General features: G+C 37.9%; 1 protein-coding gene across 4 annotated transcripts in view; it reads left to right on the top strand.

The window, feature by feature from the left end:
- The window catches only part of LOC139467144 (acetylcholine receptor subunit alpha-type acr-16-like), a 77,661-nt gene extending 55,755 nt beyond the window's left edge, over positions 1–21,906 (top strand). For 2 of the 4 annotated variants that reach the window (XM_071248867.1, XM_071248879.1), the window contains exons 2-10: positions 7,479–7,576; positions 9,170–9,315; positions 12,916–12,960; positions 14,537–14,646; positions 15,112–15,368; positions 17,289–17,483; positions 18,487–18,573; positions 18,938–19,047; positions 20,776–21,906. In XM_071248867.1, the coding sequence (XP_071104968.1) occupies positions 7,516–7,576; positions 9,170–9,315; positions 12,916–12,960; positions 14,537–14,646; positions 15,112–15,368; positions 17,289–17,483; positions 18,487–18,573; positions 18,938–19,047; positions 20,776–21,213 (1,449 nt within the window). In that variant the 5' untranslated portion in view covers positions 7,479–7,515 and the 3' untranslated portion in view covers positions 21,214–21,906. Of the gene's footprint in view, positions 1–3,702; positions 3,793–7,478; positions 7,577–9,169; positions 9,316–12,915; positions 12,961–14,536; positions 14,647–15,111; positions 15,369–17,288; positions 17,484–18,486; positions 18,574–18,937; positions 19,048–20,775 lie in introns of those variants that run through there. The other 2 variants (XM_071248875.1, XM_071248888.1) reach the window with 2 other exon arrangements.
- The last annotated feature ends 4,821 nt before the right edge of the window (positions 21,907–26,727 follow it).

Here is a 26,727-nt window from a genome sequence, read left to right as displayed (position 1 = left end):
GATATACACTGTTTGACCAGTATGTGTAGCATGATTGAAGGCACACAGTGGAAGGTAGTGGTGTGATGAACGAGTGTAATCTCCTCGTGGTACTGTTTCATCTGGCCCTCTGCTGGGACATGGAGATGCACTTGAGGTAATTATTTAGTTATTTAACATTAATGAATGTAATGGCTCGCCCCCTGGGATTATAGGAAAGAGGGGAATTGGTTAATTTGTAGGAGACTGGAATGGAATGTTTTTGTGTAGTGAATGAACTTCTGTGCTTGTACAACTCTTATCCCAAGGTGGTTACCGATATCATTGCGGATCTTCTAAATGTGCAAAGGTTGTGGAATTATGTGAATATTTGACAAAAATATTTTTCACTGTTGATGAAGATCAGTTTGTGCTGGCTTGAGTGAGTGGGTGAGTGAGGTTTTACGCCGCTTTTAGCAATATTCCAACAATATCACGGCGGGGAACACCAGAAATTGGCTTCACACATTGTACCCATGTCGGGTCTGCGGTGTGATGAGCGAACGCCTTAACCACTATGCTACCCGACCGCCCCTGCTTGAACGTTTCCCTTTTTTAAAAATAATATTAATTCTTTTAAGGAAACAGTTTTCTAACTTAAATGGCATGTTAACGACTGTATCGTCACATAGGCCGTGTTTGTAGTTAATATCCATGTACATGTACGTTGCATAGTAAATATTTACTTACAACGAAAATCGGTATATCAATTGTTCAATTGAGTTTAAAAAGTACCATTATATCATTTAACAGCGAGTCTCCACGCAATACGCTCTTTGCCGAAAGGTTCATGCACCCACACTAAGCATAATTATATATCTTGCTCGAAATAATAATGCATTTGCTTTCCGTGTTGAATTTAAATGTATACAGTTACATACATATATGCCATTAGTTTCATGTATGTCTCTGAAACATCTATATAATATCTGTATATATGTCCTTTTGAATTCCAGCTCCCTTACATATATAGAATGTTTGATAATTGAGAAAATATCATGTTTCACCTGTATCTAACAGAACTGAATAGTTTGTTGATGTATGTTGTATGTTCTATGTATATAGTATCTTTGTAGTAGTCGTGTTGTGGGGTAGCCGCGTTGTTTAAGCGTTTGCCCGTCACACCAAATGCATGAGTTCGATTGCCCTTATATGTAAACTGTTTGACGCTCATTTCTGACGTCCCTCGTGGTGATATATATTGATGGCATTTTGCTAAAAGACGAAAATATTATATCCACGAATAACTTAAGTTGACGCAAGAATTCCTGAAAAATATCTGTACTTCTTATTTCATTGATAATATTCATGTGTTGCATCATACAAAAACTCGCAAAAAAAAACAAGAAACGATTTCACGCTTTTAAAAACAAGCACTTGTTAACTTAATAATTATATGTAATTAACGAATACCTTGTGTCGTCACTGATTTTCAGAGATCATTAATATAATTTCAACACCTATTTTGCCTTTTATGCCCAATGGAATCTGTATTTCGGACGTTAAATATTAAGATATTTTACTTGAACCAGACCGATGTTTCTTCTGGTAGCCTGAAGTAAAGCCATAAACTCAGTATCACTTAACCAATATGCTGGTTCAACTACAAAAGAAATGTTTGGACAGAGCCTTAAAAAAACTGCCACCAACTGTGTTGCAAAGCGAACATATTTCTTTGACGGTTTCCTTTCCTAATAAGCAGTAGGATATCTGCACTTATACACAACGGACGTAATTCAGAATTAACATATGGTTTTTAACTTCAACAAATTCAGTAAATGTGCTTCTGTGTCACAATATGCAATACTTGATTTTCTGGTTGATCAAATGATTGTCTGTTTGTTTACAGACCGCTATCGCATGGCAGTATTGCAGCGCAGTGTCAGGCAACATGCAAACTGTGTGAGTTGCGCGTGCTCGTGGTAGGGACATGACTACCCGTATCGCAAACAGGGGGCACGGGTGGCCCAGTCGTCTTAGGCGTCGCGATTCGCTGTGCAGAGTTGCGTCCCTTGGGCACGCCAGAAACCTATGATTGTGGGTTCGAATCCCGGTTCGCCCCGATTATGTTTCAAGGTTTGTCAGCACCATACCCGTGCTCGTGGGTTTCACCGAACTGGTAAACGTCTCAGACCTGCATCACTTCGGGCTTTCCTCCCACATTAAGTTGACACGCCGCGATATAACTGGAATACTGTTAAAAGCGGCGTTAAACCCAACTCACTCACTCAATTATCGCGAACACCTGGTGATGCCACTGATTCTCAGTGATCGCTTCATATTGTATTTGTTACCGTTATTTTTTCCAGTTACGTTTAATGGAATCTGTTTCGGCAGATAATCGGGATTATTCTCTGCCGTTGACGTTTTATATTTACAGATAAATCCTCAAAGTAAATTGTGTCGCTGTAGAAACATGTGACATGGTGTTCAAGAAGCTGAAACGTAACCCAAGGGTCTGTATCTATTTTCTCAGTTCATGCGATGACAAATCAATACATGGACATTAAAAGTATTTGATGTCTGTTTCCCTTCTGAAGACAGATTCAATGACTTTGATGATGCACTAATCAAATAGCATTATTGTCCCATATGTTTAGACTGGGATCATATTTGTTTGTACTGTTTGTAGTGTGTAGTGTTCTCATCTGGTCATACATGACTTAATGGTTTTTAACCAAGTTACACTCATCCCATGAGTCGCAGCATGACGATAATTTATCACCACTCACACTGGGATTTGTCTTTGAAAAAGTTCGAAAATATAATTTACTTGATATCAATATATTTTGTGTTTTGGGAGTTAAAACTAAAAATGCCCGTGTGCATACTGGGTGCATTTACTGAAAATGCCCGCACCGATTTTTACGTTAATTTTGACGTTTAACGCCATAAACACAAAAACATCCTGAAGTCAATTCTTATAAAATATTATGTAAACAATGATAACATCACAGGCTGTTTATTTAATCATTTACTCAAAAAAACGTCGACTATATACGAAATCAGTGACATTGTTGACATGCAATATATTACAATACAAACCCGCCTTTCTATTATCACTTGAAATTTATTTATTGTAATTGAAATTGAAATTCGTTCAGAATCTGATCAATTATTTGAGAGTTTCATATTTCCGCACCCTAATGTACATCGTTTGGAACTGTCGCCAGTGAAAAGGACGACCTCAAGCTGTGTATATACATATGTCCTGTAAATAGTATGGGGAATATTCTACGCATGTATGCAATTAACGTCTTTAATTACAGCAAGGCACAGACTCTTTCATAATAATCGATAACATTTCACGATACAAGATATAAGGTGAAAGGTCCATATACCGTATGTAGTTTGACAGCCGTCATTTCCAGAAGACCACGTGTTTGGTGGCAATGTTTCCAGTATAACCACCACCCCCTTAACAAGCACTTGTCACAAGCACCTCCCGTGAGAACTGTAAACCAACTTGCAAACAGTGTATAGTTGAAACCCCCAGCACGATGCCACCTGCTGTTGAACGGTAATTGCACGTGGACTATGTTGCCGCGTGTTTAGGCGGATGAATACTGTGTGAAGTGGTCGTAGCCATGTGTTCATGCCTGTAAACTGAGTATGAATAAGAAGGCCCTTGTGGTTGAGAGCTTCAAGGGGTCGAAGTTCAGTTACATAGCCAGTGCAAGTTCACGGAAATCAATACAACTGACGTGATACGGATGGAATAAAGGAAAGCGCGTATTAACTTACTTTGGGAAACAGGATATTACGTCTACACAAGTAAGTCTTTAACGATTTTGTATAAATTGGCATTTGAATCAAATAAACTTTAATCTTTTTGGTTAGCTACTTTATCGCTGAACGAAAATCAAGTGTAAGCCTTCGGTAGTTACTTGTTTTTTCATGAGCAGGTCCTACTCAATAAGTTGAAAACGACAAGCAGCACGTTATGTGTTTTTCATGTATGTAAGCGGACTTGTACTGTCCCGAAAACATGATTTATTTTAATAGATAACAACGTCTTTATTATTTGTAATGACGTTTCAGGGCTAATTCACCAAATGAAAGAAGCTATTATCCAAACAAAGGTTCTTCGTGTCTTCATGTTCTTCCAATTTCTAAAGGCCTACCAAAGGTCTGTTGCTATAGTGCATCCTACTAAATCTGTATATAAACTTTTATACATCTTCATTGTAAAAGAAATTGTCAGATTTTGCTGAAAAAAACGAGATTTGTGATTGACTTAGCCTCCTTACCACGATAATGACCTTCCTGATTAAATGTGCAATGTCTTTGGTATTAAATGAATGGCGTCGCGTCAAAAGCGCTGAACGCGAAATACTATTGTTTTACTGTGCCATTCATTAAGGATCCGGGTAAACTAAAACTAACGAAGGAAACATAGTAAATCGACCCGTTGGTTCAACTGACTTGAACTCAGTAACTGTGCTCAGTTTCATCACTGTGTAATTTAACCGTACATTCACTCCTCAGGATGATAGTATTGCCCTTTCAATTGAATCGGTTTACTTACAATATGTAATATATGGAGACGTTCTGGTGAGCTTGTCTAGTTAATTCCAGAATATTGAAGAACTTTTGATTTGAGACAGAGAGGGGGTGGGGGTGGGACAGGGAGGGGGGGGGGGGGGGGACCTTACTACACTTTCAGTGTTGCGATGCTTCTTATCGCTAAAAGACTACACCCACTTCAACCTGTGACATTTAAGTGAAATCGCAAATCTTTTTAACGCACAAAACGAATCCTAAATGCAAATCTGTGAGATCGCCATAATACTCTTTGATTAATCTATTCTCTAAACACTTTCGTGAAAAATGTACTCGAAAGAAGACCCTAAAACACGCCACATAGGACTGGAAAGGATAAGGACTTGGCTAAAAAAAATGTTCAGATCTGCATGATGGTGCTGAAGCGAGAGCGATCTTGTTCTTCATCTCACCACCCACTGAGTGAACGCTTGACAGCATAGTGTCATGCAGGACTTTTGTCCCGCTAAATACATCAGAAATGGTACATTGCGTGATGGCGCAGCCATATTGAACACATCGATACCAGTGGTTGGCAACACGCGTGCAGGGTCATTCCGATCGGTATTTGTTTGCATAGTCTTTTTTGTCCCAGTTTTGATTGATTCAGTATCGCTATATCTCAACACAACAGCAATAAATGTCGCAATAGTTCTCCGGTTTATGGTTTGATAATAGTGCATTTAGTTCGGTCCATCCTTACTGAACATGGTGGCATGATGCTCGTATAATCACAGATGTTGAAGTACATGCGAATACATGTCAGCATAATAAATGTGAACGTAGAGCAAAGTACGGTTATAACGAACTCAAAGGGACTACTTATTTTAGTTCGTTTTAACCGTAGTTCGTTATAAGCATATATACAGCATTACTACAGCAAATAGTCGGGACCAAAAAAGTAGTTCGTTATATCCGTCAGTTAGTTATAAACGTGTTCGTTAGAACCGTAGTTTTCTGTACTTGATCAATGGTTTCCCCCCTGATGTGAACTGGTGATCTGGACTCATAAGCCAAGCTAACATTACGATATGTATACTTGGTTCGCGATACGATACTTACAAGGATTATCTACTTCACTGCGATTTTTGTTTCGATTTTGCAAAAACAAATAAAGATAAAGCGGATTTTTAACACAATCACGTCATGATAGCATACGCCTGGTTACACATGTGCATGGTCTCAGGAAGTGAGTATTGTTTTACTCATGTTTAGCAGTAATCCAGCACTTATGGACTTTACACGAGTTGGGAATCAAACCTAGGATTTCGGTGTGATGAGCGAACGCTTCAACCATTAGGCTAACCATCCCTTCATCCATGGTCTGAATGAACACTTGGACCTTAACCTATGTCAGAGACCATCTCTGCCGATGTAGAACAGCACTTTTGCAGATTTTCTAGTTTGTCTGTTAATAACAGTTGCATTAATATGAAATGATATGAATCGCCGAGTTTAATATCGTGGCACACTGTTAAGACGTTTCAATTCTGTTCAAATAATCTTCCATTAGTCCAAAATTCCGATTTTGCACCGTCCAAACCCTTAACCCGAACAACCAGTATATTGGTTTCCATTTTTTCATTGACCCGCGGGATTCCGGGTTAGAAAGGTCCCTGCAGCCTATTCTGGTCGTAAGAGGTGACCAAATGGATCAGGTGGGCAGGATCAGTGACATGGTTGACTGCACGACGTCGAAACCCGACGGCGTGGATCGTTGCCCATATCTGTATCTTTACAGGCCACCGTCACATAGCAGGAAAACTGCTGAGGGCGGCTTTATACAAACAAAAATAATTATAAAAACATGTGAAATAACTATATCTTTGCACATGCTGAAAATGCCAATAAAGACCAAGTCTATTACCCTTGTATTTTTGGCAGAGTGATATTTCCTATTTATGTCATTAACAAATTATAAAAATAACGCTCAAGGAATCGTGTATTCTCTCACCTCCATTTACAGGTCAACGTTACATTCAACTCTACATACAGTAGTACTTTAGCGGATGGTTTAAGCAAACGGTTACAGCTGTCACTGCTTGCAACAGTCATGTGTTGATTGCGTGCTACCGGTGTTATTAATTTCCATTAGATGAAACAAAAGGATTCATGCATCTAAGAGTATTCACAAGTGGAAGTATTCTTATTAAGTACATTACATAAGCTTCGTGGCAACATATGTGTAGTGCATGGTCTGCAACTTGACCATATTCTGAGTGATTTATCAAACCAGCATGTTTTCACCAAGTTCATTAATGTTGCATAACCTCATGCTGTTCCAGTAAATAGACTTAGATTATGTATGTAGATATACGTAAAATCTATATACTGCCAAAACATTTATACCAGTATGAAGATTTGCTTGATTTGCTATGCCGTATAAGTCAATGTGATGCACGTATTTTGTTAAGTGCCAATAATGTTGTTTTGGTAGATTATGTATGCAGATATATGTAAAATATCATATATCACCCACGTGCATGTAAATATATGTATACAGTATTTGGATTATTGTGACCGAGAGGTATCATTTGGGACATAAACGGTCAGTTGGCATTAATTTTGTAGGGCCCCATGGTCGTGTTGATTGTAAAACGGCTGACTAGGAGGTGTGAATGTATTCAGTGCACAGTCCAGCAGTATCACCGTGTGATGCAAATCTGTTAATTATGCCAGTAATTGTGTCGTATAGTCTCCCCAAACTACGATAAACAACATTCTGATTAGGAACATATAAGAGAGAGTAAGAGAGTTATGGCTTAACTATGTAGTTTAAATCACGGCGTGTGCATTTTATGTGATGAGAAAGCGAAACATGACGCAACATGGCGTTTCTCAAATTGGTCAACAAAACGGAGAACTATTTATATTCATCTGTTTGTTATTTTCGACTTAAGCCTGTGCTTGTATTTCAGTTCGCGGCTTGAATGTTGACGAGTGGTAGCCGTGAGGATGCTGGATGGGACCACGACACTGCTGCTGATACTGGGGACGTTGCTCATATTGGTGCAAGGTACGTCATCACCATTGGTTCACTAGCATTTTAACAGGAGCACATGGTGTTCCACACAGGAGCACATATCTGTTAATATAGTGATTTCATTCAATCTTTATGACAGTAAGCCAGTTGATTCAATGACTGTCACGGAACAACTATTAATACCCACAACAGCATATTCCATGACTCCTTATTCTGGTGCAAGATACGCCATCACCAGCCATGCGATGCAGAAAATCAATAAATATCGCAATTTGAAATAGATTGATTCGAAAAGAGCCAAGTGAGGCAATCTTTATAACAATAGGCTAATTGATTCAGGGTATGTCATGTAGCTACTATTAATAAACACAATAAATATATCCCATGACTCCTCATTCCGATGCAAGATACACCATCATCATTCATGCGCTTCACAAAATCAATAGATATCGCAATTTGATTCGAAAAATGCAAACTGAGCCAATGACTATGATGCAGCAATATTGTTATTGAAATGTATGTTAACCATATGTATATTTGACAAATAGTATAAAGTATTTGATTCTTTCTTCTACGTCAACACTGTCGTTGATGAGTATATATTCATCTTTTACAATGAACGAGTGAGTTAGTTTGGTTTAACGCTGTGTTGAACAGTATTTCATTTATACTTCTCGAGAAAGGTTAAAAAACACACGATTCTATTTAATTTTCATGCGATGCCATTAACTATAGCCATATAAAAGAATATGACGACATATGTGCCTGTTACGTTCTTTTACTGAGAAACAATTCTCAAGTATACGTTCTGGATATTGTCACTTCTATATTGCATGGACACGTCATCTGACGACAGCGATTTAGAGACTAAGGATGGACAGATCATCCGCAATTCTGAGTTTCGAGCAGGTTATATTATTCAATAATATACTCATTAACATTTGAAGAGTCTCAGAGAAAAGGAAGAAAAACGTATAAAATGTCAACCCAACAGACAGACTTCTTTGAAGCCAGTCTATTGTTCAGATGACATCAGGCAATCAATTTATGACGTCATGAACAATGGATGACGTCATATTTTTCTCAAGAATGGAGCACTGTATCGGAAAGTTGTTACATAAGATCATTCTACCCTTATGGGCAACATGCGGACATTAATGCCACAAGGCATCGAGGTTTATAATGTATAATGAAACACGGTTATCTCGGACGCTAGCGTTTCCTCTCAAATCATCCGGATGAAGAAACATCCGTTTTCACCTATCATGAGTTTGAAGTACTGGGCTTTTGTGTAATAGTTTAGCGCTCCTAGCAGTTCCCTCGTGAAAATCCGAGTTTGAATTGATCTTCCACAGCCCTTGCTTGTCGTACAGGTAACGGGATCACGTGGTCAGACTCGCTGACTGATGCATGGAATCGTATCCCATGATGTCAATCACTGTATTGTCTGGTCTAGACACGATTATTTACAGAATGAATAGCCAAATTCGGCCGGAACGCGGGGTAGCCAGAAAGAAACGGGGTCCGGACTAATGAGGTTTTACTGTTCTGTGATACCCATATGCAATGAGACAATTATTTTTATAATCTTAAATTTCTATACATAATTCTCATTTGTGTTCACAGACAGCTCTCAGGGGGAGAACGAACGACGCCTTCTACGTCATCTTTTTGAAGGCACCAACTACAACAACCTTGAACGCCCTGTAGCGAATGAGACGCATCCAGTCAACGTCAGCCTCGGTATCATATTACAGCAAATCATAGACGTGGTAGGTATTAATCATATTTAGCGGTCATCTGTGTAGTACTAAATGAGTTATCTCCACTTTGATAGCCAGCCTAAAAAACGCATAAATAGTATTGCCTCAACCATTGAAACAATGTCACCCTTAGATTATAAGGTAATAAAAAGCCAGTATATTGTATTTCATTTTGATCTGGTATCGTAATTATTCATTGTGTCAAATATAACCATGACGTTCTCCCTCCGCGTCAGGTAATCAGATACACTGTCCATGATGCTTTTAACATAGTGACCTTTGCACGTTGATATAATTAACATGTATTGATTGCATATATTTTAAGTTAGAGATGAATACGATACACTGAATATATATGATTTCACCCAAAGGAGTCGCAGAGTCGTTATGTCACAAGCATAAGCAAATACCATCGATCATCCACCATATTATCGGAGGGGAATCCCTATTCATTTTAACAGGGCGTTGATGGATGTAATAATGAGCATTTTACTCTTCAGCGGTAAAACCGTTTCGAGTAATTGATTTTTTGGGAATGTATACACAAATGTTATATCTTCGTTTTAATATAACGAAGTAGAAATGATACGTCAATAATGTTCTTCTAAAGTAAATTCTGTCCACTTATTGTAATTAATGTCATAATTTGTGAAAACTATGACCAAATATTCATGAATACCTAATTAACTTTTGTCGCAATGTGTTTAATTTCGTATCGAGTATAAACAAGTTACTGCGGTAGGGCGGAAACAACTTTGATCAATCATTTTAAAATATCAAAGTAAGCTTGTTGTAAATTTCTCATGTTGAAGTGTTTATTTTCAGATAGGTTTACACACGCACTAACTTTGGCATCCATTTTCCAATGTTGTTTCTCAAAGAGAGAGTTTATAGTCTTTTCTCATCAATCTTAAACAGGATATCTCTCTTAAGGTACCCAGCATGTATCCTTTCTGGAGATCACGGTACTTGTCTCGGACTGTTTATACAAAGATCGCAACCTTTGTCCAAAATAGGAAACTTAAACAAGCCCATCAGATAAACAAGGCAATATGGCCTGTATCACGGATCGGACACCAGTTTGGCTTTACGCGCTAAATGTGATGTAGGTTTATGAAATAAAACTAGTTACATTAATGGTTGGAGTTGATAAAATCTTAACTGAAATTAACTGAATATTTCTCCGCATGATATTAAGTTTACTACTTTTAAAGACGCAGGTTTGTTTAGTAAAGATTAACAGTTTGAAAGGATACGATATGAGTGTTTTTTCATAATGATAGGAACTACTTTCAGGAATCAGATCCCGGATTAGAATGTGTAGTTTGTCTAGTTCAGACTAGTTCATGCTCATCTGTTTGTTATGTGGTTAAATCTACATTGTTGAGGACATAGAATTGTATTGTACACCATCTGTCCCCGATCCTGTTGTGATGTTGATGTATATTTTTGTTGATGTGTCATGTTTTCAGGGGATACCTTTTAATCAAACGTATAATATCCTACCTTAATCCCGAATGTGTTTAGATGTGTGAACATGAATACATCGTTCACGTATCTTCGTGAACCTATTCGGTAAAATATTACCGAAGGAAGTGTTAATAAATAGACGTCAACAATCTGAGTTTGCTTTAACGCCGCTTTGAACAGTATTTCAGTTATATCTCAGCGTGATAGCTTGATGTTGGAGGAAAACTAAGCAGGTATTGAGATAATCATCAACAAGGGTATTTTGGTACATGTATATAGCGCCTTGCTAAATTTAGTTGTGTTTAGCAGTGTGGTTTTCGCTGTATTCAACACCAAAGATCATCTTTGAAATTGAAAATGAAATAGAACATATGTTTACCATTATATAGAATTAATTTGTGAAATCCAGTTTAATTTAAGATTAATTCGTTTGTTTTTATCATTAGATATACCGTATTTATTTAATTAAAAAGCAATGCATTATGTTTTAATAGGCCTTTGAATTTCCTCTTTGTTCATATTGTTTACCCATAGGTGTCATAAATATTACTTGACCATAAATGATCGTAGTGATCACATTTATTGAATACTTTCTGGAATAATTCCTTCAGTCTGTGATTTGCACATTTGTCTGTTTGATTATGTCATATCTATTTAGTGTTTTGCTTCTGATCATTTGTTCACATTATTGTTTTTGTTTCCAAACCAATGTATCTTATGGGCAGGAAGAACGCAGGCAAATATTGCATTCAAACATATGGTTGAAGGTGGTAAGTGATGTGCTGTAACTCACACGTCTATAGCTCTATGCTCTGTCTGCAGTGTGCCCTGCGATGGGACATGTACCAAATTCTCTCTATTGACACACTTGTATTCTTTGCTTTACGGATCATAAGACACTTTCTCTTTAGCAGTCATTCTTGTAAGTAACTTGTCTCTTCAGCATTTGTTCTCGTTAAGATAAATCATTCTGTTAATTCACTGAACGCCATTATAAATTATTCTCATATTTTAATGCTATCGATATTCTTTTGGGGGGTTTTAATCCGTAAACCCGGAGAAAATAAGTGTGATGTCACATATATGATAGTATTCCTTAAACGGAAAATAATCATAATGAAACGTATATTATGATATCTCTTGGTCCTCTTGTTTTATGTATGTACAGATTTCATTTCACATGAAATAATAAGTCATATAGTGCATGTGCATCTTAACGAAAAAAAGTACTTCACTCCCTCGTATTCTGGATGATACATGTTTAACCGGAAGCGGAACTTGGTACTATGTACATCCGGGCATTCACAGCATGCATTCTTTCTAGCACATGGTCCACTGGTAAAGTTGATTTGGATGTGTGCTGTAGTACTAACTATGCACATGGGTAGAGGTGTTACACTGTACTAACCGTCGCTAGGGGAAGCATATGGATGTTATAAGTCGATGGAAGGTAGTAGGTGTTAGGAATGGGATTATATTGGTGTATTACATGTTTGCATTCTGCATGTTGTCAATATCTAAGCTATAGCGAAGCGCCCACAGCAGGACAATGGTAGTTCAAAGGTTCATTTTTTCCAGTGACGAGGAAAGGAAACTTTATATAAAAATACAATGAGTTTAACTTTTCCTCCACTCTTCAGTGTCAAACTTATAATAGGGTATACTTTGAAAACAAACTAGTAAGTTCTTTTCAAGGCAAAATTTGCCATTTGTATGTGTTTCTCCTACAGAACACCGCATTTTAACTGACATAAAGAACTAAGAAAGAGGTGTCTTGTTGATGCGTTTCCTTCGTCAAGAAGGCATACACCCATATCGAGCAATTGTCCAGTTACTTGGTAAAGGTACTAGCACATGTCGCATTGAAGTAATGAAGTTGAAATTCATTGGTAAAGCCTGTTTTCATTATAATCTGTCTTCAAAACTGCAAGAAAAGTGTCAGTTAAAGAGCTGTTTGTTATATATGGAAGTCCTCATTCGCAGTTGCACTGGAACCAACTCTTGAACTGCCTGTCCTTACGTAGCCTGCTGCTGCGACTCACCAAGTGTACTTTGTCGTTTCCTCGTGTTTCATAGGTATACAGAGCAAACAGAATGAACATCTTGTCTGGAATTGATTAAATTCCTCTTATTTCACAGGACGAGAAGAATCAAATTATACATACAAATTTGTGGTTGCAACTGGTAAGTTTTCATCTTTAGTCCCTTCGTTCACATGCAATTAGAAACTGAAAAATTAACATGAGAAATGAGGGGAAATTAACCAATATCGACCTTCGTGATCTGATGCTGGTAAATTGATACAGTGGAATAGAAACTAATAATTGCTCCTCTTAAGCTTTGAATTACTATCATCTTCATATTACCAACGCGCCACGCATATATAGCGCACTGTCTGCATTATAAAGTTATTTATCTTACTCAAATTATGTTGGAAACATGCCTTGACGGCGTTACAGTAAATATGTCGGTTATGCGGAATGATTTATATTAGCTTGCATGAAATTCTAGATGCACAGAGAATACTTTCCCAATCCTTTCTTCCTCTTCTTTAGGCTTGCACAGTAGGACGTGCACAGTCATGACTTGGCCATCTTCCGGCTGCTATAGAATAAACACTTAGACGTGCTCGAAGCTATGGATAGACTGGAATGTAGTTAGCTATATATCTGATATCTATGCACGTTGTAAATGAAATTCTTTTCACTTTCAAGTTTTCTTCATATGCTTTAATATTCACCCTCATCCCCATCCATCCTTTCCCCCAGTGTCATACCCAGAGTACCCGATTTAGTATTGTGATGGTACCCAGTTTGGACATTGAGCACTTTACTGAATATGGATCGGACCATTGTGACTAACAAAATTTCTTCCTTCGTTTCCCAGTGTATCTCTATATCAGTCTTTCGCACCACTCTCTAAACATATAATTATAGTCTACTTTGTTGGATTGCAAAATAATGTGTTTCCTGCATTATCACTTTATAAACCATGTTGCAATTTTTCTGAAACGTATTTATACGATGTACATGCATCAGTTAAATGACCTAAAATAATAATCATGCATTTTCATTTAATCTTTGGGAAACAACTTTTTTTGGAAGCAATATTCTTTTCATCAGTAATATAACTCAGAATCACCTCCATCACACAATACTTCTAGCAATCCAGTCCCTGATTTGTCGACTAGCTAGCCACGTGTCCATCTGTGTGAACCTTACAATGTAATTAGTGCCAGAACGAGATGTCTTCCTATGTGTTTATGCCAGGTAAATTGCAACATGTTTCCTCTCCACGTGCATGCATCTTTATTAACTGTTTGTACGAGCCCTCGAAGTGTCGTCAATTGCTCGGCCATTTCACACATACACATTCTAAATACAATTTAATCAAATCTCTTACCAGACAGCTCTTTAATTGAGCAGAATATATATCAAGATGTCTTGTTCGTTGTGTTAAAAATCCTTGTGATTAAATTTATTCCTTCTGTTCTTAAAGAAACGAGAACATATAAATGCATGGGAAACATGTTGCAGTGCATAGAATGGCATTTTCTTTTGAAATTTCAGAAAAGAAACTTAGTTATTTCTGTCAGTTAAGATGATGTTTAGTGTAAGTGCAATACTTTACACTTCACATTCTAAACAGTAAGATGTCATCTTTTCAATAACATAAAGTTGAAAGTTCAATAAGTTTGATACGCATTAGAATGTCATGAGTGATAATAGGCAGCTCAACTAGTTCTCACACTAATTTCCAGATATGGTACGACGTCAACCTTGTCTGGAACCCGGAAGACTTTGGCAATGTCACTGCCGTTAGAGTCCCGACGAAGAAGATATGGCGGCCTGACATTCTCATGTACAACAGGTGATGAGGGAGAGTGTTTAGAACCCCTCAATTAAAACCCCGTTAAAACAGGCCGTATCAGACCGGTTACCCCGTCGTTCTGTTTGAAACGTGTACATTTGTGAAACGTGAGATTGATATATATAGAGAACGAGAGAGAGAGAGAGAGAGAGAGAGAGAGAGAGAGAGAGAGAGAGTTTATAGAGTAATATATGTATTATATATATGAGGAACAGAGGATTTCCCTGTATTAGTATATAACAATGAGAATGGGGCAGCGCATGTGCACCATTATTTCGAATCGACTGTTTTTACTTTGCATACATGTGTGACCCTATAAGAATATTAGGGAATATTGTCGTGCAGAATATGATTCATTGTAGTATTCCGATTATAATTATACGTTATTTCAAACTAAGGAGGAATACACATGGGTACTTTCAAAATTTAAACTAACTATAATATGATCCCACTGTTGCGTTCCAGCGCTGATGAGAAGTTTGATGGCACATTTCACACCAATATCATCATATCATACGACGGGAAGTGTTTATGGGTTCCACCGGGGATGTTCAAGAGTACGTGTCAGATTGATATCACATGGTTCCCTTTCGATGACCAGAAGTGTGACTTAAAGTTTGGATCGTGGACTCACGACGGCCGTCTCCTGAATCTCGTCCCCGACAACGCCACCGGCGGTGACATCACCAGCTTCATCAGGAACGGAGAGTGGGAACTCATAGGTAACATAGCATTGTGCTGTCAGTGAGTGTGTGAGTGAGGGATTGAGCTGGCTTAAGCGTCCCATTATAACCTGAATTTGATTAAATACTAGTAGACGTAACAAGTTTGACGAAACCCTCAAGAACGGGTACGGGGCTGACAAAGGATCATGTGTTGGAGGCCAATCCGACCTTCTTCACGTGAATGACTAGGACACACGATGTGCTACAGTAATACGTATTACTGGCCTGTGACCTTTTGCATTTGCATTCACCCGTTATAGATTCTGGTGCATTTTATCGCATCATCGTCATTGAAACGCGATTATAGCTTCCTTTGCGAATGAAAAAATATCTGGTTAATGTACCTTGAACATACCACTTCTTCATCTGGTATAAACGACACTATACCCAAACGATTGCAATGAAATCGTCAGTATCATCTAATACATAATTAACTAAGAACAATTTTTGTTGTTGTATATAACGCCAACATGGTATAATTATATAAGCCGATTATGGTTCTAATATTGGAGATTTTTCTTTCTACTGCTGATCTTTTCAAAATCTATCACATGTTTTAATAGGCGTGTCTCTGTAATAGGACGCCCCATGCTCAAAATTCTAAATTTGTCAATTCCGTACATTTTTTTTTATAATGCACGCTTTAATGTGTCTGTTCAGACATTACAACATGTCTGTTGTAAAATGACACATTGTCTGTCCTACCTACGACTAAGAGTTCTTTAACGGCGGCACATTCTTTTTATTCATAATTACAACAGGATCCAACATATTTATTTGGTTCTGCCACACAACATTTCAAAACGATACACCTACCGTTGCACATTATTTACTCTCAATGTCATCCCTAGATGTGTCCGTGTATAGGTAGATAAATGAAACTCACGTGACACATTATTTACCCACATGTGAATGTGCAGAAGGAGTACGCTGAAGCACGAGTAAAACATTATTTACCTTCAGTGGCATCCCTAAGTGTTCTTGTGTAGGACCACATAGAAGCATGAGTAAACAAGTATTTATCCTTAAAGTCATCCGTGTATGTTCCTATGCAGGGGGTATACACTGAAGCACGAGTAGCGCATTATTAACCTTCACTGTCATCCATAGGTGTAGCACGAGTAACATATTATTGACCTTCAATAGTATCACCAGGTGTGCCTGTGTTGGACTACATTGAAGCACGAGTAACATATTATTGACCTTCAATAGTATCACCAGGTGTGCCTGTGAAAAGACTACATTGAAGCACGAGTAACATATTATTGATCTTCAATAGTATCACCAGGTGTGCCTGTGTTGGACTACATTGAAGCACGAGTAACATATTATTGACCTTCAATAGTATCACCAGGTGTGCCTGTGAAAGACTACACTGAAACACGAGTAACATATTATTGACCTTCAATAGTATCACCAGGTGTGCCTGTGTAGGACTACACTGAAGCACAAGTAACATATCGTTGACCTTCAATAGTATCACCAGGTGTGCCTGTGTTAGACTACATTGAAGCACGAGTAACATATTATTGACCTTCAATAGTATCACCAGGTGTGCCTGTGTAGGACTGCACTGAAGCACGAGTAACATATTATTGACCTTCAATAGTATCACCAGGTGTGCCTGTGTTGGACTACATTGAAGCACGAGTAACATATTATTGACCTTCAATAGTATCACCAGGTGTGCCTGTGTTAGACTACATTGAAGCACGAGTAACATATTATTGACCTTCAATAGTATCACCAGGTGTGCCTGTGTAGGACTGCACTGAAGCACGAGTAACATATTATTGACCTTCAATAGTATCACCAGGTGTGCCTGTGTAGGACTACATTGATGCATGAGTAACATATTATTGACCTTCAATAGTACCACCACGTGTGCCTGTGTAGGTCTACCAATGTCATCCCTAGGTGTGCCTGTGCGGAGGAACATCCTGGAGTATGAATGCTGCCCTGAATTTTACATCGACCTCACCTTCACCATCCACATGCGACGGCGCACCCTCTACTACGGCTTCAACATCATCATACCCTGCGTCCTCATCTCTTCCATGTCTCTGCTTCTCTTTATCCTTCCTCCAGATGCCGGGGAGAAGATCTCGCTAGGTACGTGAATTTCACATTGTCATGACAAAAGATTAGAGATCTCGCTTGGTATGTGAAATTAATCCTTTCCTGAAAAAAAAGGTAAGAGGATCTCTAAAGGTACGTGAATTTTACTTTGTCCTGACAAATGATTAAAGAGCTCGCTAGGTACGTGAATATTTCCTGTCTTGACAAAGGTAAGAGGATCTCGAAAGGTACGTGAATTTCACCTTGTCCTGACAAAAGGTAATGGACCTAGAAAGCTACGTTAATTTAAGCTTTTCCTGACAAAAGGACGAACTTCTCGATAGGTACATGTAATATCTCCCCATCCAGACATATGGACACAATCAAAATATCTGTTGGAACTTTTTAAATTAGCTTCGCCTTGTGCACTGTCTATGTGCAGGTAAGTCATTATTGCCTCGATTCGTCGCCGGTGTATCTCGCAAGACACATATCTCAGCTTTTTCTTAAGCCTCCATGCGGGCGGGAAGACGGTCTCATAAGATACGTTCATACAATGTCTCTTTTTAACATTTCGCTGGGCATTTATGTAATGTCTTCCTGATGGCAACCAGAAACTCAGAGAATAACAAGTCTCGATTATCCACCAAAACAAATTCTGTTGGGTGTAAAAGGCAAAATCTGAATTATATGGATTGATCACAGAAAATCAGTGATGACACGAGGTGTTCGCCCGGAAGCAGATTCATGGTAAATGGGATAGGTTATGCATTGAAAAAAAACCGGTAGTCTCGTGTATAACATCTTTAACTGCTTGTATGTAGCGTATTAAGCCAATGTACATGTAATTTATGACGAGTTGTTTGGAAAGTAATCATACAAGATTGAGTTGTGTTTTTAGCTGAGCGCCAGAAAATGAGAAATGTGTTTTTTCATGGGGTCAATACTTCGTCATCGAATGCATTTTTCATTATCCGTTCGCTATGACATTCAGATGCTAATAAGCAAATGATATTTTTCTGTACTTTTTAAAAAAATGACCTTCGTGATGTTTAAGGTGTGACAATATTGCTGTCGCTGATGGTGTTCCTGCTGCTGGTGGCTGAGACAATGCCGCCGACCTCAGATGCCCTGCCGTTGATCGGTGAGGAAGCCTAATAACTAAAGTCTAAACCTTTTCTGCAAGCAACTTCGTGGCAAATAGTGTCATTCGAATTTAACCAAGAACTGTCTTTCTACGTGTATTCAAATATTTGTTGTTGTTGTTGTTGTTGTTGTTGTTGTTGTTGTTGTTGTTGTTTTGCAGTGTGTTTTTCTTCTCTTTTTTGTGGTGTGTGCTGTGTGGGGGGAGGGGGGGGGGAGCGGGGGGGTGAATGAAGATAATCATACACATTGAAAACTCCTGAAGACTTAACAGCTAAACCATTATAAATACGTTTTTCAAAGCAGATGGCGGTGCACGCTCCTATTACTTTAACAATGTTCATTAATGCTCTGTTTCCTTGCAGGTATCTATTTCGCTTGCATCATGTTCATGTGTTCCTTGTCCGTGCTGTTCACTGTGATAGTGCTCAACCTCCACCACAGGTCCTCGGACAACCACAGCATGCCTGGATGGGTAGGTGGAATTCTTCGGAAAAATGGAAAGACATTCAGTGATTTTAAATGATCCCTGTTACCGATTTACAGGAAATGTAAGAACAGGAACTTATAGGAAGACCTTTGACAGAAAAAAACACATGTTTATTGCATTTATACATCATGATCATTGATACATCAACTTCACGTTAGATGTTGCCTAGAAGTTAGATCGTTGATTCATCACACAAAGACAGATCGATTCCCCACAAGGGTACAATGTGTGAAGCCAAACAGTTTTAGTGTCCTCCGTGATGTGGATACAATACCACTCAAACTCTTTCAATCACTGAAACCCCAATAAGGCGGGGCGTGTGTAAAGGGACATAACTGCGCTTCAACATGTCCATGCTAAAGAACTGTTATGAAATATATATAATTTCACAATTAATGAGACATTTATGACTGTTACAATTAGAGATCATATTGAATGCCCAGACAATGGTTAATATAACTATAGTTCTGGTAGTGGCTACTATGACTTTGACGTTAGGGGAATAAATATATTGCACTTATTTATCAAATGTCTCCCACACATATGTAAACATGTCATATGATTGACATCTACAGATTGTGTTCTGATTAGTAGAATTATAACATGGCAAATATGTTATTGATTAAACTGACTCTTAAAATGAGAAGTTTTAGTTATAGAAATGTTATCATACGCAACACTTTATTCCACAGAAAACTTTTCAACTCCAAGCAATAATGATACGTAACTGAAGTGATACATTAAATATGTATATCATGCACTATATGTGTGAATGACAATCGAGTATTCTGATCAATTCTCTTAGTATCATTGATCAACATTTACATGACTCTTTTTGATACAGTACTTTGATAAAGTAGACACAATTTATGGATGACAACTTCTTTATTTACTGTAAAGGTATGGCTTCTTATACCGTTGTCGAGCAAGGTTGAATAATGAACATGGCAAAGAATATATACTGTTGGTGGAGGATTAACAGTAACAACAATTGCACAGAAGAGAGAGATTAACATGAGTAGGTGGTTAAGTAATGACAATAGAAGGATAATACTGTAACAACGCCATGAGGAAGCCAATTAAACAGGATTAAGTATATATAGGTGGGGTGATTATTGCTAAATGAGTTCATTGTGGGCGGATGGGATGAAAAAGCCTTGATTTCTGTTGATTGGTAGCCTGTGGCGGTGTATGTGGACTGCTTCTGTTAGTTGTTTTAGTGAAATCATGGAGGTTAGGATTGGATCTGGACGTTTTCCTAGTTGATGTTGTGATTGAGGATCTATACCGAAACCTTGTCTTTACAGTAAATAAAGAAGTTGTTATCCATGAATTGTGTTTACTTTGTCATCTGTCAACTACAAAGAAATGCCTATCAAACAATTAGTACTTTGATTACTGGAGAAAAACACAAATATGCGTTCTCGCACTTCAACAAAACTCGAGCTGTTTTATTACGGATTAATAATTACGGATATATTTGCGTTTACTTGGCCAAATAGTAGTCAATAATTGTTACTTTTGTTTAAAATATATTACCCAGTGATTATGATATAATGTTTTTTAAACGTCAATATGGTTTGTATGCGTTTAAAAAAGAGGCTGATCCAACACCCTCCACTTCTCTGTTTTACCATGTTCAGTGACATAGCCTTCTGTACGACTATGTTGTGTTGCCATGACTAAAATATAATATATTTCATCTTCTTGTAGATCCGTAGTTTGATCTGCGGCTGGCTTGCCTGGGTATTGCGCATGAGCAGACCTGGCCAAGATCCGTTGTCATCCCGCCGCGTTGTGGCGCAACGTTCCCGTCTGTACGACGTCAAACTGGAGGAGAAATCCAAGTCTCTCATGGCCAATGTTCTCGAAATGGATGATGACATCAGATTGGTGCACAGCAACGGCCTGCCCATCAAGGTGGACGACGCTGTTCAGTTAACCGGCGTCAGGCACGACATTATTTCCATTCTGAAGGAGTTGAAGAAGATCACCCTTAAGATAAAGAAGGATGAAGAAGAGACAGACATCAAGAACGAGTGGAAGTTCGCTGCTATGGTTATTGACAGACTCTGCTTCATTATCTGTGTCAGTCTAACTGTAGGGTCCACTGCCGGAATCCTGGGATCCGCCCCGCATCTTCTGGCTTAAGGTGGAGCTTAAGGACAACATGAACCAGCCAATATGAAAACCTGTAGCTTCCTCAACGAAGTGTATTATCCTCTTCGTCAAATTAATAATAATCCGAACTCATCTGTCATGTACTGTACCATATGAGGCATTACAGATAGGACTGAAGTGATGGGGATGAGATAATTAGTCCATAGACCCTGTGTGAGATACCAATGTCTCTCCCGCGAAACAATTTTTGACAGTGCTATTTACATGTGGTTGGATGTGATGCGTGCATACGAGTGATTACACAGGTACTGTTGCGTTAAGACATTCTATGAGCGCTTCGGTTGCTTCAAGGACAGCAGGGCTGCATGATATGTTTGTTTGCAGGGATGTACACTTTGAGAAAGGGTATGTGTAAAGGTCGACCCTTTTTAAAATGGGGCCTTGGCATTATTCCCCTTTCCACTTGGTAAAAAGGAAAGAAAAAATCCTTTTCAGGAAACCGGATGTCATTATATACACAAGGGCGCGTGACCACTGCAAAAACGCTCGATCAACAACGATGAACTTGAAGAATTCACAATTTATGACACCAAAGACTTTTATTATGATTACCACATTTGATGCCCGTGGAGCACTTAAAGACACATTTTACATGGCGCTGTGAGCTAATATAGACAAGCTTGTTAATATGCATACATGGTGCACTTAATGTACTTATGTACTGAAAATTTGTGATGTATGTGTATATGCTGATTAATGAACATCATACATGAATGATGATTTGAATTGTTGGAAGCAGAAGCAGATTAATAATAACAATAATAATCCTTCTATAACAAATAGTATTCATGTTGCATTAACCCAAACTATACAAAAATTACAAACTGTACTATTTGCTCCTGATTATCATGAACAAAAGTTCCACCGTCTTTATGATCGTCTTCCGATGGAAGAGCATCAGTACGAGGAATGAAACTTTTGATACATTCGAACAGTATTTGGAGTGTGTGACTGAACTGTTCATATCAATAACAGAAAAGGTGATGTTTGTAACAACATTTGAGATATTGTAAGAGCGTGTGGCATTTGAGCATTTGATAACAATCGATTAGTACCTTATGAGTATCGGCATATGATGTAAGTAACATTTGATAGCATTTTATGAAGGTACTGTAGCAGGTCATACAAGTACCATCAATAAATATATGTAACATAACTTGATAAATAATTTTCTTAAAGTGAAGAGGTATTTAAGTTAAGTAACCCTACAATCATATATTGACGTAATTAGTTTGTACATGAATGTATATATTTTCGTAGACATCTGTGAAAGAAATCGACCAAGGAATGAAATATCTGCGCGCGCCATCTTTATATAGTTGTGTCGACATCTGTGGAAGTCTGGAAGATCTATACATCATTCGGCACACAGTATAGCATGATCAATAACGGTACTATATCCTTCACGCTGCTATAGACGGTGAACACTTCGCCAAGCAATATGCACACACACACACACACACACACACACACACACACACACACACTGCAATGTACATAATGGCAACACGCTTTCCATGCAATTGTTAACTGTCATCACACTCTAAAACATGTATATTTATTTCCCACCTGTACATACTAAAACAGTATATGTCATGCAACTATTAACAACTGATGAAGCACGTTGAACTGGGAGAGTGCAATCAAGTCTAATTATGATGAATAATATAAACAAATTGGCCCTTTCTTAAGGCTAAAACCATACTGTCAGCTGGAATGGCGTTGTCTGAACATATGGTCCCTGGAATGGCTAATATTTAGTACATTGATAATCTAAAGATGATGTTATAATTGATATGTATTTTCTTTTAAAGAATTAATGCGCATGTGCCCTGCTTGAGATACGGTGTGAATAGGACATGGTATTTAGAGCTACACAGAGATACGATTCTACGTGTGTCTTGTACAGGACCTTTTTTATTAGAACAGGTGATTGATTGTTGTTTACACCATGTGTTTTAAATACCCTATATTCGCACACACTCACTGTTGGATAGTGCACATACGGACTTTGCAACAGGAAACGTTATTTCAATTGTTTTGTATGAATATAGATAATAACCATATTACAAAAGATTAAAGTGTCCATTGTATTGTACACCTTAGGATGACAGCGAGTAGTATTACTCTTCATGCTGTGACCGGTGTGTTTCGAACATGACAGATCATGTCTGTTCTTGTCAATTGTTTATTCGTTTCAACGAATATGTTTACTTCGGATAAAATAGTTTGTTTTATACTATATATCTGTTTCAGTTTTCGGCATGTAATATATATTGTTCTGAACACTTGCATGTCACTTGTATGCTTATTTCGTCTTTGTTATATTTCGTTACCACATCTTTTATTGATAATTGTATGATCTTTCTCCCTGAACACACGTCGCTACATTGATTGGGCAATCAATAATTATGATTATACTTCAGATACAATCATCAGTAGCATGTTGAAGTTAAACCGTTTTAAATCAATTGCACTGTTTCTGCACACGTGTATACGTTTTGCAGATTTATTAATGCAGATATTGAACGGTTCTATTGACTACATCAAGATACTTAAATATTTAGATTTGCGTGATTTCGAATCGATACTGTAGATTGCATAAAATAGATAAAGCGAACTTGCTTAAAAACAAATTCCCATTTATGATCATAAAAACGACATTGTTGACTTTATGGAACCAAACGATTTCTATATCCATTGATTAGGAAAGAAGTTCAAACGGCCATTTTTAAAGATCAAAGAGTCAGGATCAATATATCTTTGCTGCAGTCTCTGTGGTGTTTGCATCTGAAACCCTAGTGTTAAATTGCATATTCCAGAAAATCCTGTAAATAGGACGGGTTTTTTTACCGGACTTAAACAATGTCCTCACATTCAGATCACTGACCTGCGAATGTATGTAGTTGGTTTGGACCAACACTGACGGGGAAATGATCACACTATGAGAATGATGAAACACACTTGCGTTATCCTCTGTGTGGTATTCTTCTGTTGCCCTTGTGTTCTCGTCTTATTACCTGTCGTGTTGCCTCGCCTATGCTTTGTATATGCTGCTGAGTATAACAGAGCTGAGGCGTCTTTTACAATCTTGACAATATTTTGTAAAATAAACACATTTTAAATCTCTTGGATATGTTTTATGTTGTATTTATGAAAATATCATGAACCTAAATATAACACACAGAAAGGTAACAGTGAACCCACATAACCATCACGCTGACATACATCATTAACACACATGCATTACACACAGACAACAGTCACACACACCGACACCAGCCTCAACACAGACAGCAGAGAGAGAGAGAGAGAGAGAGAGAGAGAAAGAAGAGTGGAGGCATCCGTCAACATAAAAACACAAACAACACTTCCCAAAGAAGTCAACAAACATGCACAAATCGCAATCAACAAACAATAGCCAACATGTACAGACAAACAGAAAACAATGGTCAACACATATGAAACACACATTGTCTGAAGTAAACACACAGCTTACAGTCAAAACATACAGATATAAAACAGACAACACACACAGGCAACAGACAAACGACAGACAGCAGACACATAAACAGTTGTACACACGTATGCAAACACACTCAATACACACTTACAGCATACAAAAAACACACGGGCAGTCAACACATATAGTACAGTCAACATACAGGCAGAATGAGGCAATATTAAGATAATACAAGCAACACACACACACGGACACAACACTCACAGAGAACAGTCAACACACAAGCAGACTACCACACTCCACAACTCCACCACAACAGAGGCCGGTGTTTGAAGCGCTGCGCAATTTCAACGATCGGACCGGCGCCCAGTCTACATGGCGGTTTATTGGGGTTCAAATTGTTGATAGCCATTACTTAGCAAATATACTACGATGTTCTCTGTTGGCTAAATCAATGACATATTTTGAGGTACTTAAAGACGTTTTAAACAGTCGATATGTTCTTAACTTAATACCATTTGTTAATCCTCTGTCATCCCCGAGCTGTTCCAACCATAATTCCGTATCCTTATTGATGAGTATATCACTAGCATTGTCGAAGTCACAAGATAATAGATTAGTTATAACGGAAGTAATTGATTTCACATCGAATAATTTCTTAACTGAATTATCCCATGACTTACGAAATTTAGATGACCATCTTTGCACTATATGCATTAGCCTGTTTTCATCTGCCAAACTCAGCCTTTTCCAGAAACGTACTATCTCAATTTTTTGCTTTGTATAGTTAGATGACCAGCCCATTTCCCCCCTTAATGCCAAATTAGGTGTTTTGTTGCCTACTCCCAAGAAAAAGCGGCAAGCTCTATTTTGGATAGCGTTAATACAACTAAATTCTTTGGTGCCCAAAATAGCTGAACCATATGATAAAATTGGTTGAACTAAGTTATTGTATAAAGTAGTGAATACATCATAATCCATGCCGCCCACCGCTTTAAACTTACTGATAATTACCCCAAGTGCCCTACTGGCTGATTTAGATATTTCTTTTCTGTATAATTCATATCTAAGTTTCCATGTAACCAAAGCCCAAGATACTTATATGAATGAACAATTTCTATATTTTTCGAACCACAGGTAAAGTGATAGGATGACTTAACAGAGGATATGTTACGATAATGAACAATTTTTGTTTTTTGGCTATTTATTTGAAGGCGCCATTTCTTGCACCAATTGCCGACACAGGTTAACATTGATTGTAATGACTTTTCATCGGGTGCTAAAAGAGCGATATCGTCAGCATACAATAAAATACAGATTATAGAATTATCAACATTTAAGATCATTAATTTCTTTAACTAAATCATTAATAAAAACAGAAAAGAGCATAGGCGACAGAACACAACCTTGTTTTACACCACTAAATACAGCGAAGCTGTCAGTCATTTTACCATTTATAAAAACCCGAGAGCTATTATTTTCATATAGCGATTTAACAGATCGGAAGAACTTTCCGTTTATTCCGAATCTATGTGATTTATACCAAAGACAGTCGCGGTTCACACGATCAAAGGCTTTCATGGCGTCGATATAACATACGTAAGTTGGGAGTTTAACAGATTGACGGTTTTTGATAATGGAGAATAAAGTATAAATGTGTTGCGGAAGCCGTTTTGCTCTTCTGCGAAAATATCATTTAATTCCAAGCATCTAGAAAAACGAGTATTTAAAATATTCGCGTATAACTTACATGGTATTGATATTACGGAAATTCCGCGGTACCCTAATGGGTCACGTGGGTCTGTATCAGCTTTTTTGATAGGATAAATTAAGCTATGACGCCAAATATTAGGACAAACATTGCTGTTAAAACAATATGAGAATATGCGCAATAATACATCAATACAGTAGTTATTTTTTAATGGCTCGGCAGGTATAAAATCTAACACAGCAGCCTTGCCACATTTAGCACGATTAATTGCATGGAGGACCTCCTCGCGTGTTATAGATGCATCTAAAGA

Source organism: Haliotis cracherodii, unplaced genomic scaffold (assembly GCF_022045235.1).
Source record: "Haliotis cracherodii isolate W230 unplaced genomic scaffold, xgHalCrac1.p SCAF_1, whole genome shotgun sequence".
Taxonomy (NCBI): domain Eukaryota; kingdom Metazoa; phylum Mollusca; class Gastropoda; order Lepetellida; family Haliotidae; genus Haliotis; species Haliotis cracherodii.
Note: the sequence above shows the minus strand (reverse complement) of the source record. Positions and strands in the feature narration are given on the sequence as shown.